Genomic DNA, 14974 nt, shown 5'->3' on the forward strand with positions numbered 1-14974 from the left:
AAATATGAGTTGCCTGGTTGCAGACATTTTACAGAGAAGGCAACACCGGAATTATACACATCTGAGAGGCAGCGCCAGAAAACACTCAGTTCAAAAGTGTGCAAAGAGAAAAATGATGTTTTGCAGATCTCTCTCTTCTCTCCCTCAATCTCTCTCTCTCTCTCTCCTCTCCCTCAATCTCTCTCTCTCTATTGTGAATGTTCCAGTGGTTCTCAGTAGTCAGGTTAATAGCTTGGAGATCTATTTTTTTAAATAATTTAATGAAAGAGCACTTTTCTTCATCTCATCTCGTTATCTCTAGCCGCTTTATCCTTCTACAGGGTCGCAGGCAAGCTGGAGCCTATCCCAGCTGACTACGGGCGAAAGGCGGGGTACACCCTGGACAAGTCGCCAGGTCATCACAGGGCTGACACATAGACACAGACAACCATTCACACTCACATTCACACCTACGCTCAATTTAGAGTCACCAGTTAACCTAACCTGCATGTCTTTGGACTGTGGGGGAAACCGGAGCACCCGGAGGAAACCCACACGGACACGGGGAGAACATGCAAACTCCGCACAGAAAGGCCCTCGCCGGACCCGGGGCTCGAACCCGGACCTTCTCGCTGTGAGGCGACAGCGCTAACCACTACACCACCGTGCCGCCCGAGCACTTTTCTTATTTAGACTAAATGTCTTTCTCAGTGTTGAGCTCGCACTTTATTGGTTTGAGCTCTGAGCAGCTCTGTATTGTGTTGCCCCTTTGTTGCAATTTTCAAGATTGTTTTTGCAGTTTGTGCCACGTCTTTGTTGAATAAAAATAGTTTTATTTCAATTCAATTGTGATTAATCACGAACATGACAATTTAAAATGTGTTGTTGAAAACCACCTGTAAAGTTAACCAAGAATGTTATTTAATCTGCCGGGATTGTAGTGAAAACAGTAAAGAGTAAAAGTTAGATTTCATGGGGTCCTTTAGAGATTTAAATATATCGAGATATATATCATGAAATGGAGAAAATGTATCGGGATATTCATTTTTTCCCCATATCGCACAGCCCTATTGTCACGGTTTGTAGCAAAATGGGCTAATGCAAGTTTAACGACTGCTGGCTTGAACACAATGATTTCGTAGACTGGTTAAAACGTGTACCAAACAATCCGTTTGATTGCACTGGAATCGCACGCGAAAGCGGAGAAGCACCAGGCTGCCCATAAAAGTCTGCAACAATCGCATGCCGTCACTCAATTTTGTTCACCGTTGTCCGGTCCAAGCACATCTCGAGACGGTGTATCAGCTAACTCCGTGCAAACTGTAACGCTACAACACGCAAACCGTACAGAATCGAATGCCTCCTCCTCAAGTGATTTGCAGGATGTCTTTGGCTCCACTGCAACTTAGTTCCTCATTAATGCAAGAGCGCACCCTAGGGATGGAATGAGTTCATTGGTGAATGATAATAAATTTTGTTATTTCGAAAGTAATTCAGGCTCTCCCAATTTTCTTTATTTTTTTTTTTGTGCGGCATAAGTCTTAAATTTAACCTGCTAAGGTCTTAAAAAGTCTTAAATTGAACTTGTTCAAGCCTGCAGAAACCCTGATAAAAAACAGATTTTAAGAGCAGCTTCTAAGAGCAGCATTCATTTCCAGAGCATATATCCAAAACTATTCATGATACAGATTTGAAACTTGGTATACACGTCAACAAGGTGATGTAGATGTGCGTTTTCATACTCAGAAATTTAAAATTTTCATGTTTCCATGGAAACAATTTCAGGCTTAGTCTCTCAGGTTAGTCTTAGGGGTAGGTTTTGTTTCCGGAGCAGAACATGAAAACTATGAGTGGTACGGTCCTGAAAGTTGGTATATGTGTTGATTAAGTAATGTATATGTGCCTTTTGATACTAAGAAATGTGAGAAATTTTAATTTTTAGCTTATTTGGACCAAAGATCCGGTGGGTTTATGCCATGGGCTGCTGAGGTCAGTGTAAAGAGGTCGGGTTGGTTTCCTGCAGCAGAACTTTAAAAATGTGACAAATAATATCTTGAAATGTGGTATATAGTTGTTATATAGGTCGGGGGATATAGATATAGATGACTGTCTTCTTGTTTATCGTGCGAATTCAGTTCTGATCGATGTTTTGGGTCGATCCTCCCTCAGGGAACAAAATTCAGTCCTTTTGTTGATTTTCCTGTTGTGAACAGTTTGTCATAGAGGTTGGTCCTCTCTCTCTCTCTCTCTCTCTCTCTCTCTCACTGTCACATTTCAGTTCTGTTTGATGTTTTGGTCGTCATGGTTGTTTGGACGGCAGGTCAGATGAGCTCCTGCGTTCTTGACGTTCTGGTTCTGTGTTTATCAGGTATCGCTGTGTGCATTGGCATGGCCAGTACATTCGCCTTCGCTAATTCAACTCTAAAGCACCAGGTGTCGCTCCGGGTAAGTGCACACCCTCAGGACGCCGTACACTTATCAGCATTCTCGACTGCTCAGTTAAATATCTGCACAATTCAGCGAGTAACATACAACCCCGATTCCAAAAAAGTTGGGACAGAGTACAAATTGTAAATAAAAACGGAATGCAATAATTTACAAATCTCAAAAACTGATATTGTATTCACAATAGAACATAGACAACATATCAAATGTCGAAAGTGAGACAGTTTGAAATTTCATGCCAAATATTGGCTCATTTGAAATTTCATGACAGCAACACATCTCAAAAAAGTTGGGACAGGGGCAATAAGAGGCTGGAAAAGTTAAAGGTACAAAAAAGGAACAGCTGGAGGACCACATTGCAACTCATTAGGTCAATTGGCAATAGGTCATTAACATGACTGGGGATAAAAAGAGCATCTTGGAGTGGCAGCGGCTCTCAGAAGTAAAGATGGGAAGAGGATCACCAATCCCCCTAATTCTGCACCGACAAATAGTGGAGCAATATCAGAAAGGAGTTCGACAGTGTAAAATTGCAAAGAGTTTGAACATATCATCATCTACAGTGCATAATATCATCAAAAGATTCAGAGAATCTGGAAGAATCTCTGTGCGTAAGGGTCAAGGCCGGAAAACCATACTGGGTGCCCGTGATCTTCGGGCCCTTAGACGGCACTGCATCACATACAGGCATGCTTCTGTATTGGAAATCACAAAATGGGCTCAGGAATATTTCCAGAGAACATTATCTGTGAACACAATTCACCGTGCCATCCGCCATTGCCAGCTAAAACTCTATAGTTCAACGAAGAAGCCGTATCTAAACACGATCCAGAAGCGCAGACATCTTCTCTGGGCCAAGGCTCATTTAAAATGGACTGTGGCAAAGTGGAAAACTGTTCTGTGGTCAGACGAATCAAAATTTGAAGTTCTTTATGGAAATCAGGGACGCCGTGTCATTCGGACTAAAGAGGAGAAGGACGACCCAAGTTGTTATCAGCGCTCAGTTCAGAAGCCTGCATCTCTGATGGTATGGGGTTGCATTAGTGCATGTGGCATGGGCACCTTACACATCTGGAAAGACACCATCAATGCTGAAAGGTATATCCAGGTTCTAGAGCAACATATGCTCCCATCCAGATGACGTCTCTTTCAGGGAAGACCTTGCATTTTCCAACATGACAATGCCAAACCACATACTGCATCAATTACAGCAGTGGTTCCCAAACTTTTTGGCTGGGGACCCCCTTTTGGACTTCAGAATATTTTTGGGACCCCCTGACATCGACACCCCCCCCCACCACCACCACCACCCCCCATTATGCAGTGGAATAAGTTCTTACCGGTACTACAATCTCCAGTGCGTCACTTTGTTTTCTTAAAACTCATTTTACCTGTTTTTTTTTCCACAGGCGTTTTACACCTTTTTCATGAGATAGATAACTTCTTAATATTCTTAACTAGGGCCTACCTTGTTGTACCTATGTACAAAAAAGGACATTACAAAATATTTCAGTTTGTAAATATTTTACTGTGAGAACTTTCTTGTCAGTACATTTAATTTGGAACTTGACTGAAAAATGCAAAATGATGGATTCCCTCCATGAGAACAAAAAAAAAAATTCCAAACAGGGCTGAAGTAGTTGTCCTCTTCAGGGTGCTGGCGAGCCATGCCACATGTGGAATGTGCTGCTCTTCTCCCTTTGGCCAGCCAAGTCACTTTGCAAAGCATGCTCACATTTAAATCACGAGCTTGCGCTCCTGTAGCCTACTAAAGCGGACTTAGTGAAACTGTGCGCTCAATGCTATTCAGCCGTGTCCCAGTTATAAATGGCGTGAGCACAACGTTCTAAAGCTTAACCATGATTTATAAAAGGTGTATTTGAAGAGTCCTTTATTATTTGTCCAAGTGAAACCACCAGTGATGTGAATGCCATGTCTCAATCTGATACCCAGCCACTTAAAAACATGATGTTTGAAATGCCGATTAATTTCGTTGACACAATTTTCTATCAAAGACGAGACTTGGCTGACTAACTGCTGAGCGGGCAGCGCAAGACGGAATTGAAGCTCCAAAAACACACCAACAGAAAGACCAAAATATGGGAGACATTTGCAGAAGTTTTGAAAACGGATTACCATACTTGCTGGCGTTTAGTACCATTATTTTCCTAATTATTATTTTTGCGGCTCGAATGGGTGGATTTGAAAGCATCGGTCGATGCACAGCACTGCAAAAGGAAGCTGCTGCTGACGCACGTCACACATCCTATGACTTTTTAAACACGCTATTCTTCATCGGAGATGGTCAGAAATGGCATATTGTGGGTAGATGTGTTTTCTTCTCAAACAGCGAACGTTACGAATTTTATGTGGGTTTTTTTTAGTCAGCATAAACCCTCTCTCTTACAGGTGCGACGCACCAGTGAAGGGCGGAGCGCGATTACTGAGTGAAAGGGAGCAATTGAATTCTAATGACCGTTGCAGCTATACACTGAATGAAATTCATATTGGAGGGCGGGGAGCGATTATGGAGTGAAAGGGGGTGATTGGGTTCTATAGACTGATTTAATGACTCTCTGCCAGCTGACGCATTACCAACATTCCGACGCCATTCAAAACATTCCAATGCCCGTTTTTTTTTCTGTGTTATGCAAACAATCCCGTCTCTCCGCGACCCCCCTGGAGTCCCTCCGCGACCCCCAAAGGGGTCACGACCCCCACTTTGGGAACCGCTGAATTACGGCATCATGGCTGCGTAGAAGGAGGGTCCGGGTACTGAACTGGCCAGCCTGCAGTCCAGATCTTTCATCCATAGAAAACATCTGGCGCATCATAAAACGGAAGATACGACAAAAAAGACCTAAAACAGTTGAGCAACTAGAATCCTACATTAGACAAGAATGGGTTAACATTCCTATCCCTAAACTTGAGCAACTTGTCTCCTCAGTCCCCAGACGTTTACAGACTGTTGTAAAGAGAAAAGGGGATGTCTCACAGTGGGAAACATGGCCTTGTCCCAACTTTTTTGAGATGTGTTGCTGTCATGAAATTTAAAATCACCTAATTTTTCTCTTTAAATGATACATTTTCTCAGTTTAAACATTTGATATGTCATCTATGTTCTATTCTGAATAAAATATGGAATTTTGAAACTTCCACATCATTGCATTCCGTTTTTATTTACAATTTGTACTTTGTCCCAACTTTTTTGGAATCGGGGTTGTAGTTCGTTAAAATTCACCTGACTTGTTCTGGGTTTTACAGGAAGAGCGGTCCATCTTTGTGGCTCTTTGGATCGTGGTGTTCCTCGCAGGAAACATTGTGTACGTGTATTACACGTTCAGCACCGAGGAGCTGCACAACAGGTCGGTGTGAACATCAGACGTCTCCTGAGATCTCCCTACGATGCCTTTCGCACACGCGTTCATACATCTGCCTGTTTTGTTTTTTTCCCCTTTTCTTTACTTTATGTTCTCCTTGCATTGCTTTTCTTTTTTTTTAGAACCATTTATGTCTCCAGATATTGTGAGTACTTTTTGTTTATTTGTTTGTTTTTGCCCCTTCATCACATTTTCACACTCATTTCTTACCCTTTTGTTTTACTTTTCGTTGTTTCTTCCTCATTTAAATGCCAGACAACAGAATCAACCACCGTAGTGTAGAAATGTTATTTTATTGGAAATATTTAACTCTAATTCATTAAAAAAAAGAAAAGATCTTGAGGCACATGAGCTATTACAGTTAATATGAGCCGTTAATATTACTCGTTTGTAATTTTTTTTTTAATCTATAGTTACCCGCTTTACCCTATAAGTTCAGCTGTAAGCAAAAGTTTTGGCGCCCCCACTCAAATACTATAATTTTGCCCTTAAATAGAATCTCTGCAGCAAATTATTTTTTTAAATAAATCTCTAAATGTTAACGCACAGTTATGTTGTATTTGATGAATTTTTAAAAATCTGACTAAATAAAATGATCATTGTTTTTATGTGCAAAAGTTTCTCTCAAAACTTAATTCAAAAAATTAAGTCTCCGGACTTAATTGACTCGTTCAGATTCGATACTCGAGTCATCAGGAATAAACAAATTCTCTGACTCTGCACAATTCAGCGAGTAACGTAACTGAGAACCTGGATATAGAGTTGACTGAACTGATGCCTCCAAAGCAGAAGATGATGATCAAAGACAACAAAGTGCTTCTGGTTAACTTTCCACTGTACGGAGTGTGAAGTGCGAAGGAGAACTGCGGAAGTCAGGGCAGGAACTGGAAGATCAGGAAAACTCTCGGATAGAACTGCCTCTCTGGCAGATAAAAGAAAGTAACTGTGTCTTAATATTTGTAGAAAATTTTATTCTGTAAAATAGTTTGATGCACAAGGCGTATTAGGGCTATTGGAGGTAATAAATAAATAAAAATACAGAGCTGAAGGAGGACTATTCAGAGAAACAACTCAGAATTTCTGAGATTGAAGTCAGAAAGAACTCTGATATTCTCTGAGACTATAAATTTGCATATTTATGAGAAGGAACTTTGGAAAATTCGTGTTTTTTGTCAAGGAACCACATCGCTTCACTTTGCAAAGTTGGATCAACGTCATCACGCCACAGACGCCGCGGCTGAGCCGAGAGTTACAGGAAATGCAAGTTTTCCTCCTCGATCATGCAATATAAAAGAATAAAGCGCTAAGACATTTTCAACTACATTTCCCAGAATGCACTGCAGCCAGGAAGCTGGGAAATATGAGGTTTTTTTTTTTTTTTTAAATAATTCCCCGCTTGCCGAAAGCCCCAAAAGGGGATTATGACGTGCCGATGTCTCTCCATCCGTCCATCCCGGGAAGGGTGCTCACATTCTGAAATCAACTCCTCTCACAATTTTTGAAGGAATTTCACTAAATTTGACAAGAGGCATTGTTATATGTCGGTACTACGCAGATTGTAATTTCGTTCAATTCAGTCACATTTTACCAGAGTTATGGCCGAGTTGCCAGCGAGGGATATTGTGCTCTCAGAGCACTCTTGTTTTTTTTGGTTAAAAATTTGTGACGACTTATTCTTGGAATTTTGAGGATTTTTTTTTTCCTCAAATTTATGACATTATTATAATCTTGGTGAATGTTTAAGTGTTTTTTTTCCCTCACTCTGAATATTACCTCATCTCGTCTCGTCTTCATCCGCTTATCCGGGGCTGGGTCGCGGAGGCAGCAGTCTGAGCATGGAAGTCCAAACTTCCCTCTCCCCAGACACCTCGGCCAGCTCCTCGGGAAGAACACAGAGGCGTTCCCAGGCCAGCTGAGAGACATAGTCCCTTCAGTGTGTCCTGGGTCTTCCCCGGGGCCTCCTCCCAGGGGGACATGCCTGGAACACCTCCCCAGGGAGGCGTCCAGGAGGCATCCGAAAGAGATGCCTGAGCCACCTCAGCTGATTCCTCTCGATGTGGAGGAGCAGCGGCTCTACTTCGAGCTCCTCCCGAGTGACTGTGCTTCTCACCCTATCTCTAAGGGAGCGCCCAGCCACCCTGCGAAGGAAATTCATTTCGGCCGCTTGTACCCGCAATCTTGTTCTTTTGGTCATTACCCAAAGCTCATGACCATAGGTGAGAGTTGGAATGTAGATCGACTGGTAAATCGGGAGCTTCGCCTTTTGGCTCAGCTCCTTCTTCACCATGACAGACCGGTAAAGCGACCGCATCACTGCGGAGGCTGCACCGATCCGCCTGTCAATCTCACACTCCATCCTTCCCTCACTCGTGAACAAGATCCCGAGATACTTAAACTCCTCCACTTGAGGCAGGACTTCTCCACCAACCTGGAGAAGGCAAGCCACCCTTTTCCAGTCGAGAACCATGGCCTCAGACTTGGATGTGCTGATTCTCATCCCAGCCACTTCACACTCGACTGTAAACCGGCCCAGTGCATGCTGAAGGTCCTGGTTTGAAGAAGCCAACAGGACAACATCATCTGCAAAAAGCAGAGATGAAATCCTGTGGTTCCCAAACAGGATTCCTTCCGGCCCCTGGCTGTGCCTAGAAATTCTGTCCATAAAAATTATGAACAGAACCGGTGACAAAGGGCAGCCCTGCTGGAGTCCAACATGCACTGGGAACAGGTCTGACTTGCTGCCGGCAATGCGAACCAGACTCCTGCTCCTTTCGTACAGGGACCAGACAGCCCTTAGCAAAGAGCCCCGAACACCATACTCCCGAAGCACCCCCCACAGAATACCACGAGGGACACAGTCGAATGCCTTCTCTAGATCCACAAAGCACATGTGGACTGGTTGGGCAAACTCCCATGAACCCTCAAGCACCCTATGAAGGGTATAGAGCTGGTCCAGTGTTCCGCGACCAGGACGAAAACCGCATTGTTCCTCCTGGATCCAAGGTTCGACTATTGGCCAAATTCTCCTCTCCAGTACCCTGGAGTAAACCTTCCCGGGGAGGCTGAGAAGTGTGAGTTCCCTATAATTGGAGCACACTCTCCAGTCCCCTTTCTTAAAAAGAGGGACCACCACCCCAGTCTGCCACTCCAGAGGCACTGTCCCCGACCGCCATGCGATGTTGCAGAGGCATGTCAGCCAAGACAGCCCCACAACATCCAGAGACTTGAGATACTCAGGGCGGATCTCATCCACCCCCGGTGCCTTGCCACCGAGGAGCTTGTAAACCACCTCAGTGACTTTGGCTTGGGTAATGGACGAGTCCACCTCTGAATCATCAGCCTCCGCTTCCTCAATGGAAGACGTGATGGTGGGATTGAGGAGATCCTCGAAGTATTCCTTCCACCGCCCGACAATATCCCCTGTCGAGGTCAACAGCTCCCCACCCGCACTGTAAACAGTGTTGGCAGAGTACTGCTTCCCCCTCCTGAGGCGCAGGATGGTTTGCCAGAATTTCTTTGAGGCCTACCGATAGTCCTCCTCCATGACCTCACCGAACTCCTCCCAGTTCCGAGTTTTTGCCTCCGCAACTGCCCGAGCTGCAGCACGCCTGGCCTGCCGATACCCGTCAGCTGCCTCAAGAGTCCCGGAGGCCAACATGGCCCATTAGGACTCCTTCTTCAGCTTGACGGCATCCCTTACTTCTGGTGCCACCACCAGGTTCGGGGATTGCCACCATGACCGGCACCGGAGACCTTGCTGCCACAGCTCTGAACAGCTGCCTTACCCGAGAACTGCCACCTTATTGTGGTGGAGGGATTTGTGTGCTTGAATGATCCTAGGAGCTATGTTGTCAGGGGCATTATGCCCCTGTTAGAGTCTCCCAAGGCAGACAGGTCCTAGGTGAGAGGCCAGACCAAGAGCAGTTCACCAAAACCCTTATGGATAATAATAGATCAAGGACCGTGACGTCGCCTGGTATAGCACAGCCGGGGCCCCACCCTGGAGCCAGGCCCAGGGTTGGGGCTCGTATGCGAGCGCTTGGTGGCCGGGCCTTTGCCCACGGGACCTGGCCGGGCTCAGCCTGAAGCGGTGACGTGGGCCCGACCTCCTGTCGGTTCACCACCCACAGAGGTAGCCGTAGGGGGCCGGTGCAGTGTGGATTGGGCGGCAGTCGAAGGCAGGGGCCTTAACGACCTGATCCCCGAACACAGCGACTAGCTGTTGGGACATGGAATATTACCTCTGTCTGAGCAAATTTTTTTTTAATTAAAGAAATAAAATGAACAAAAATACACGCTGGGGTGCCAAAACTTTTGTATACAACTGTAAATAAGGTTGGTGGTGTTTTTTTTGTTTGTTTGTTTGTTTGTTTGTTTTTTGGTGTGTGTGTGTGTGTGTGTGTGTGTGTGTGTGTGTGTGAGTGAGCATTTCTCCAGTGACAACTTCTAGTGTTGGGTGGAAAGAAAATAAAAATTTGCACTTTTTTATGATCAGAATTATTTCACAGCTGTAGTTCACATATTTATAGTTGACTATAAATGTAAAGTTCCAATCGGATTCTTTTTAAAAACAAATCAATATTTTTCTAATTAAAAAATAATCTTTCAGCAACACTGAATATAATGCATTTTATTTCAGATATGAACATATTTTTAAAATTTAAAATTTTTATTAGAATTATTTGTATTCAAATTTTTTATATAATAATTGCTTTGTACATTTAAAAAAAAAAATTACCTGAAGCATATTCCGTCCTTTATCACAGTTTGTTGTAGCTGTACGACACGTGCACCGTGTGTGTGTGTGTGTGTGTGTGTGTGTGTGTGTGTGTGTGTGTGTGTGTCTGCATTTCCTACACACTGTGGATGGTTTGGAAATTACTTTAATTATCAGAGAAATTGATCCTACAGCAGTGGATCTGGCAACCCGGACTGTGGTGTTCATGTATTTTCCTGTCTCTCTCTCTCTCTCTCTCTCTCTCTCTCTCTCACAGTCTGATCTTTGCCAAGCCGAACATTAACAGTTATGATTTCTTCGACCTGATCTGGGTGGTCGGAATCACCGACTTCGTGCTCAAGTACTTCACCATCACTGTCAAGTGCCTCGTTCTCTTCCTCCCCAAAATCCTACTGGCTTTCAAATCCAGAGTAAGAGGAACCTGAAAAGTGCTTTGTGTGTCTGTTTTTTCCCCCCATGTAATGTAGCAATACTTTTATTTGTTTCTGGCATCAGTAAATAGGCCTGTGTCTTGGCTGATAAACAAGCCAATCAAGGTAGGGGTGTGTGTGTGTGTGTGTGTGTGTGTGTGTGTGTGTGTGTGTGTGTGTGTGTGTGTTCTTGGCACGCAGTAACTGAGCTCATGGTCCTCAGGGACAGGAGTGAGGTCACCTCTCCTTGGAACACACACACACACACACACTGGAGCTCTGTCATGATTACAGCATTCGTTTGCTGCATTGAACCCTGAATGAATTTTCCCCTCGTAACCACCGCGCTCCCATCTCCCTCTTCGATCACACACACGTCGACAGACCTACACACACTTTCCACCTCCGGTACCGTGCCCAGGTGGCCCTCTGTCAGGCAGTGAGGTCATGGTCACACAGTCAGCCTTTCTTCCTCATTATCAACATGGCTATAAATACACACGTGTGTGTGTGTGTGTGTGTGTGCGCGCGCGTGCACACACACACACAAGCCCGTACATGTCAGGGTTTTACCTTTATCACATGAGCGTGATCCCGTGTATCCTGGCCTCTGTGAATGGAGCGTAGAGGCTGGAGTCTCTCGGCACCTCGGGATCTAATTCATGGCACTTTAACTATTTTTAAAAAATTTAAAACCTATATCATTTGTATAGTTCTGGAATAAAATGCTTGGGCGACTTCCCACCCTGAAGTTGATTAATTTCCTACAACCGCAGACCTTTCTATTCATTTTTATTTACACCAATATTTTTTTTTTTGTATTCGTTAAATGACCACACATCATGATTTTTATCCCTTTCCAGTTACTTTTGGAACGTCTACAATACGTTAGCTGCTGTTATCATCTGCAAGGTGGTAGATATATAAACCGTTGTTCCTTCACTAGCCTCGGTCTTAAAGTTAAAAATAAAAAGTCCTGAACTAACTTGCTGACTGTTCCAGAATGCTGACACTGGAGACTCCTTCCTTTAATGATTGATACATAAATAAACAAACAAACATCTGACTGAAAGCTTCACTATTAATGATTTATACAGTTTTCTTTCTGAAGTAATATTTTTTTACATCAGTTTCTTATTAAACGTAGCTTGGCTTATACAGAGCGTCTGCGATTACACGTCCCAGTGGATGTGCTGTTACTATGGAAACGATAAAGTACTAAAACAAGCGCGTTGATGTAAACGTTTCTGAGCAGTCCGATTCATTGTCAAAATGGCGACCTGGTTCAAAATTAAAATTCTTTTGATTAACTTGTTTTTTTTTTGTTTGTTTGTTTGTTTGTTTTGTGTGTCTGTGTCCATATAATATAAAGACCATTCCATGGTGGTGTGAAGATATGAAGTTTATCTTCTCGCGTTAAATATTTTCACTCGTTTACTTTGCTCACTCGTGAATATATTCACCCCTTGATGATAAAGTTCATATCTTTGTGCAACTGTGTAATATCTCTCTCTCTCATATATATATTACACACTATCTATCTATCTATCTATCTATCTATCTATCTATCTATCTATCTATCTATCTATCTATCTATCTCTCTCTCTCTCTCTCTCTCATATACTGGGTGCGATTTGCTGGGGGGGATGGTGGGGATCATCCCCCCCTCTGGTTTTTATCTCTGCTGAAAAAAATCCTCGGGGACAACCCCGTCAATAAAACAAACAAACCAAAAAAAAAAGTTGACATGACAGGCATGTTGTGAGACAGTTTTCTATGGTCTACATTGCACTCACTTTCAAAATGACCCGAAGTGAAAGCTTTGATGTTCACGAACGTCCCCAGCAAATAGATACATTGTAGATAATAACAATATCTTTGCGTTCTATGCAGGGATGCAAACAGCGCGCTTTTTGGCGGATGCCGCCTTTTTCACGGCCGATTTTTTTTTTTTTAGGGGGGGCGTTGGAGTGTCTGATTATAGTTTCAAAGTAAATTCTGTATTAAAATTACTAAATAAGCAAATCCGTTACAGTCCATGAAACAGGAAGTATAAGGATGAGAAAAAAAAACAGTTTAAATCGGAAAGCTGCGCACAATGTGAACTGCGCCATCAGAGCAAACTGTTCATTTAGTATTCATGTATTTTAGTGATTTTCGAGTCACTGTCCATTTAATCCGGAGGGAGAGAAACATCACAGCAACGCGACAAGCAATGCGAACTTTGTTGTGTGTTAGTGTTCGTCTATTTAGTCAGAGAGATAGGAAGATGAATTTACTATCTCTGGTTTAGTATTCGTTTTCATTTACTGTTATTCATTTGATATCATCGGATGTTATTGAGCTGTTAGCCTATTGTTACCTTAATTTTGTGACGTTTCATGATTAAAAAAAAAAAAAACATCCCCCCTTCTGGTTTTTTGACAAATCGCACCCTGTGTGTGTGTGTGTGTATATATATATATATATATATATATATATATATATATATATATATATATATATATATATATTACACACACTATATTTTCACTTGTTCACTTTGCTCACTCGGGAATATATTCACCCCTTGAAGAGAAACTAAATATCTTCATGCAACTGTGTAATATCCTCTCTCTCATATATATATATACACACACTATATTATATTGCTTACTCATGAATATATTCACCCCTTGAAGATAAACTTCATATCTTTGTGCTACTGTATAATATCTAAGCCTGTGTGAAAGTCTGTGAATGATGTCTCTAGTAACCCCGTATAGACGGTGGGTTTATTTTTTCTCGGCTGCATTTCATTGCCACAATTTGTTAATTGATGAGAAAAAAAGATTAATCAGTGTTTTAAATTAAGCACTGCCCTACATGGATTAAGATTAATGGAACCCCAGGCTTTCCTACTCAGGGGATTCAGCCGATCCTGCCCTGCCGTCCTTCTTTAATAAAGTTTTCCTTTGTTATTATTAGAAGAGAAGTTATTGTCAGCCATGAGCTGAAGTGCATCCCTGGCGCTGCGTTTCCCTCCCCTGGCGGAAGTCCAGTTTGAATTCGTCTGAGCGGAGAGGAAACCGTTTGCTTGAAACTCTGGCTAAGATAAATTGCCTGGGTGGGCAGGTCGCAGGACCCCGGCGGCGTCGAGCACGCGTCCAACGAGGGTGATTAATTGCTGTCAGAGAAAATCCAAGCAGTCATTATACATATGGTGCTGGAGCTGGTGGTGGAGCTGCTTGTCGGGTGGCCGAGCGATTCTCAGTCAGGATCCACGATCAGAAAAGATTCCCTTCCATCCGTCTCAGCGGAGAGCTAACGGAGAATCTGAGCACCTAGAAAAAGAATTTTAGGATTCAAATTATCGATTAGTATTCACCGATATTTATTGAGCCAGAGGCGGATAATTGTTTTAGTATAAATACACAGGTGATTTTATTTAAATATATAAAAAAAATCCATCTTCAAAAACGGCATGCAAATGTAATAGCAGCACAGATTTGTATCGCTTATCTACGCCGACTCACATAAAATATTTTGTTTTGAAATCGATAAAATAAATCACAATCCCTCCTTACCTTTTGAATAGTTTTAGACCAGACTTTGTAGCATCTTTAGTGCTTTTAGGAACAGCATTTTCTTTCATCGTTTGTAATTCTTCCTCACTTACACTGACAAAGCGATTGGCCGCCATTTTTGCCAAGTTGCTCGAGATGATTATCGAGAAATAGTCCAAATCTCTCAACCAATCAGCACACGATTTTCTATCATCATAATATGACCTAAAACATCTTCAGATTTTCACACAAGTTCTAAAAGTAGATAAGGAGAACCCAGTTAAACAAATGAGACAAAAATATTATACTTGGTCATTTATTTATTGAGGAAAATGATGCAATGTTACATACCTGTGAGTGGCAAAAGTATGTGAACCTCTAGGATTAGCAGTTAATTTGAAGGTGAAATTAGAGTCAGGTGTTTTCAATCAATGGGATGACAATCAGGTGTGAGTGGGCACCCTGTTTTATTTAAAG

General features: G+C 42.7%; 1 protein-coding gene across 2 annotated transcripts in view; it reads left to right on the top strand.

Annotated features, from left to right (window-relative positions):
* The window catches only part of rnft2 (ring finger protein, transmembrane 2), a 51391-nt gene that overhangs the window by 15090 nt on the left and 21327 nt on the right, over positions 1-14974 (top strand). For both annotated transcript variants that reach the window (XM_060907444.1, XM_060907445.1), the window contains exons 5-7: positions 2348-2424; positions 5689-5789; positions 10799-10952. In XM_060907444.1, the coding sequence (XP_060763427.1) occupies positions 2348-2424; positions 5689-5789; positions 10799-10952 (332 nt within the window). The remainder of the gene's footprint in view (positions 1-2347; positions 2425-5688; positions 5790-10798; positions 10953-14974) is intronic.

The sequence above is a fragment of the Neoarius graeffei genome, chromosome 24 (genome assembly GCF_027579695.1).
Source record: "Neoarius graeffei isolate fNeoGra1 chromosome 24, fNeoGra1.pri, whole genome shotgun sequence".
NCBI lineage: Eukaryota > Metazoa > Chordata > Actinopteri > Siluriformes > Ariidae > Neoarius > Neoarius graeffei.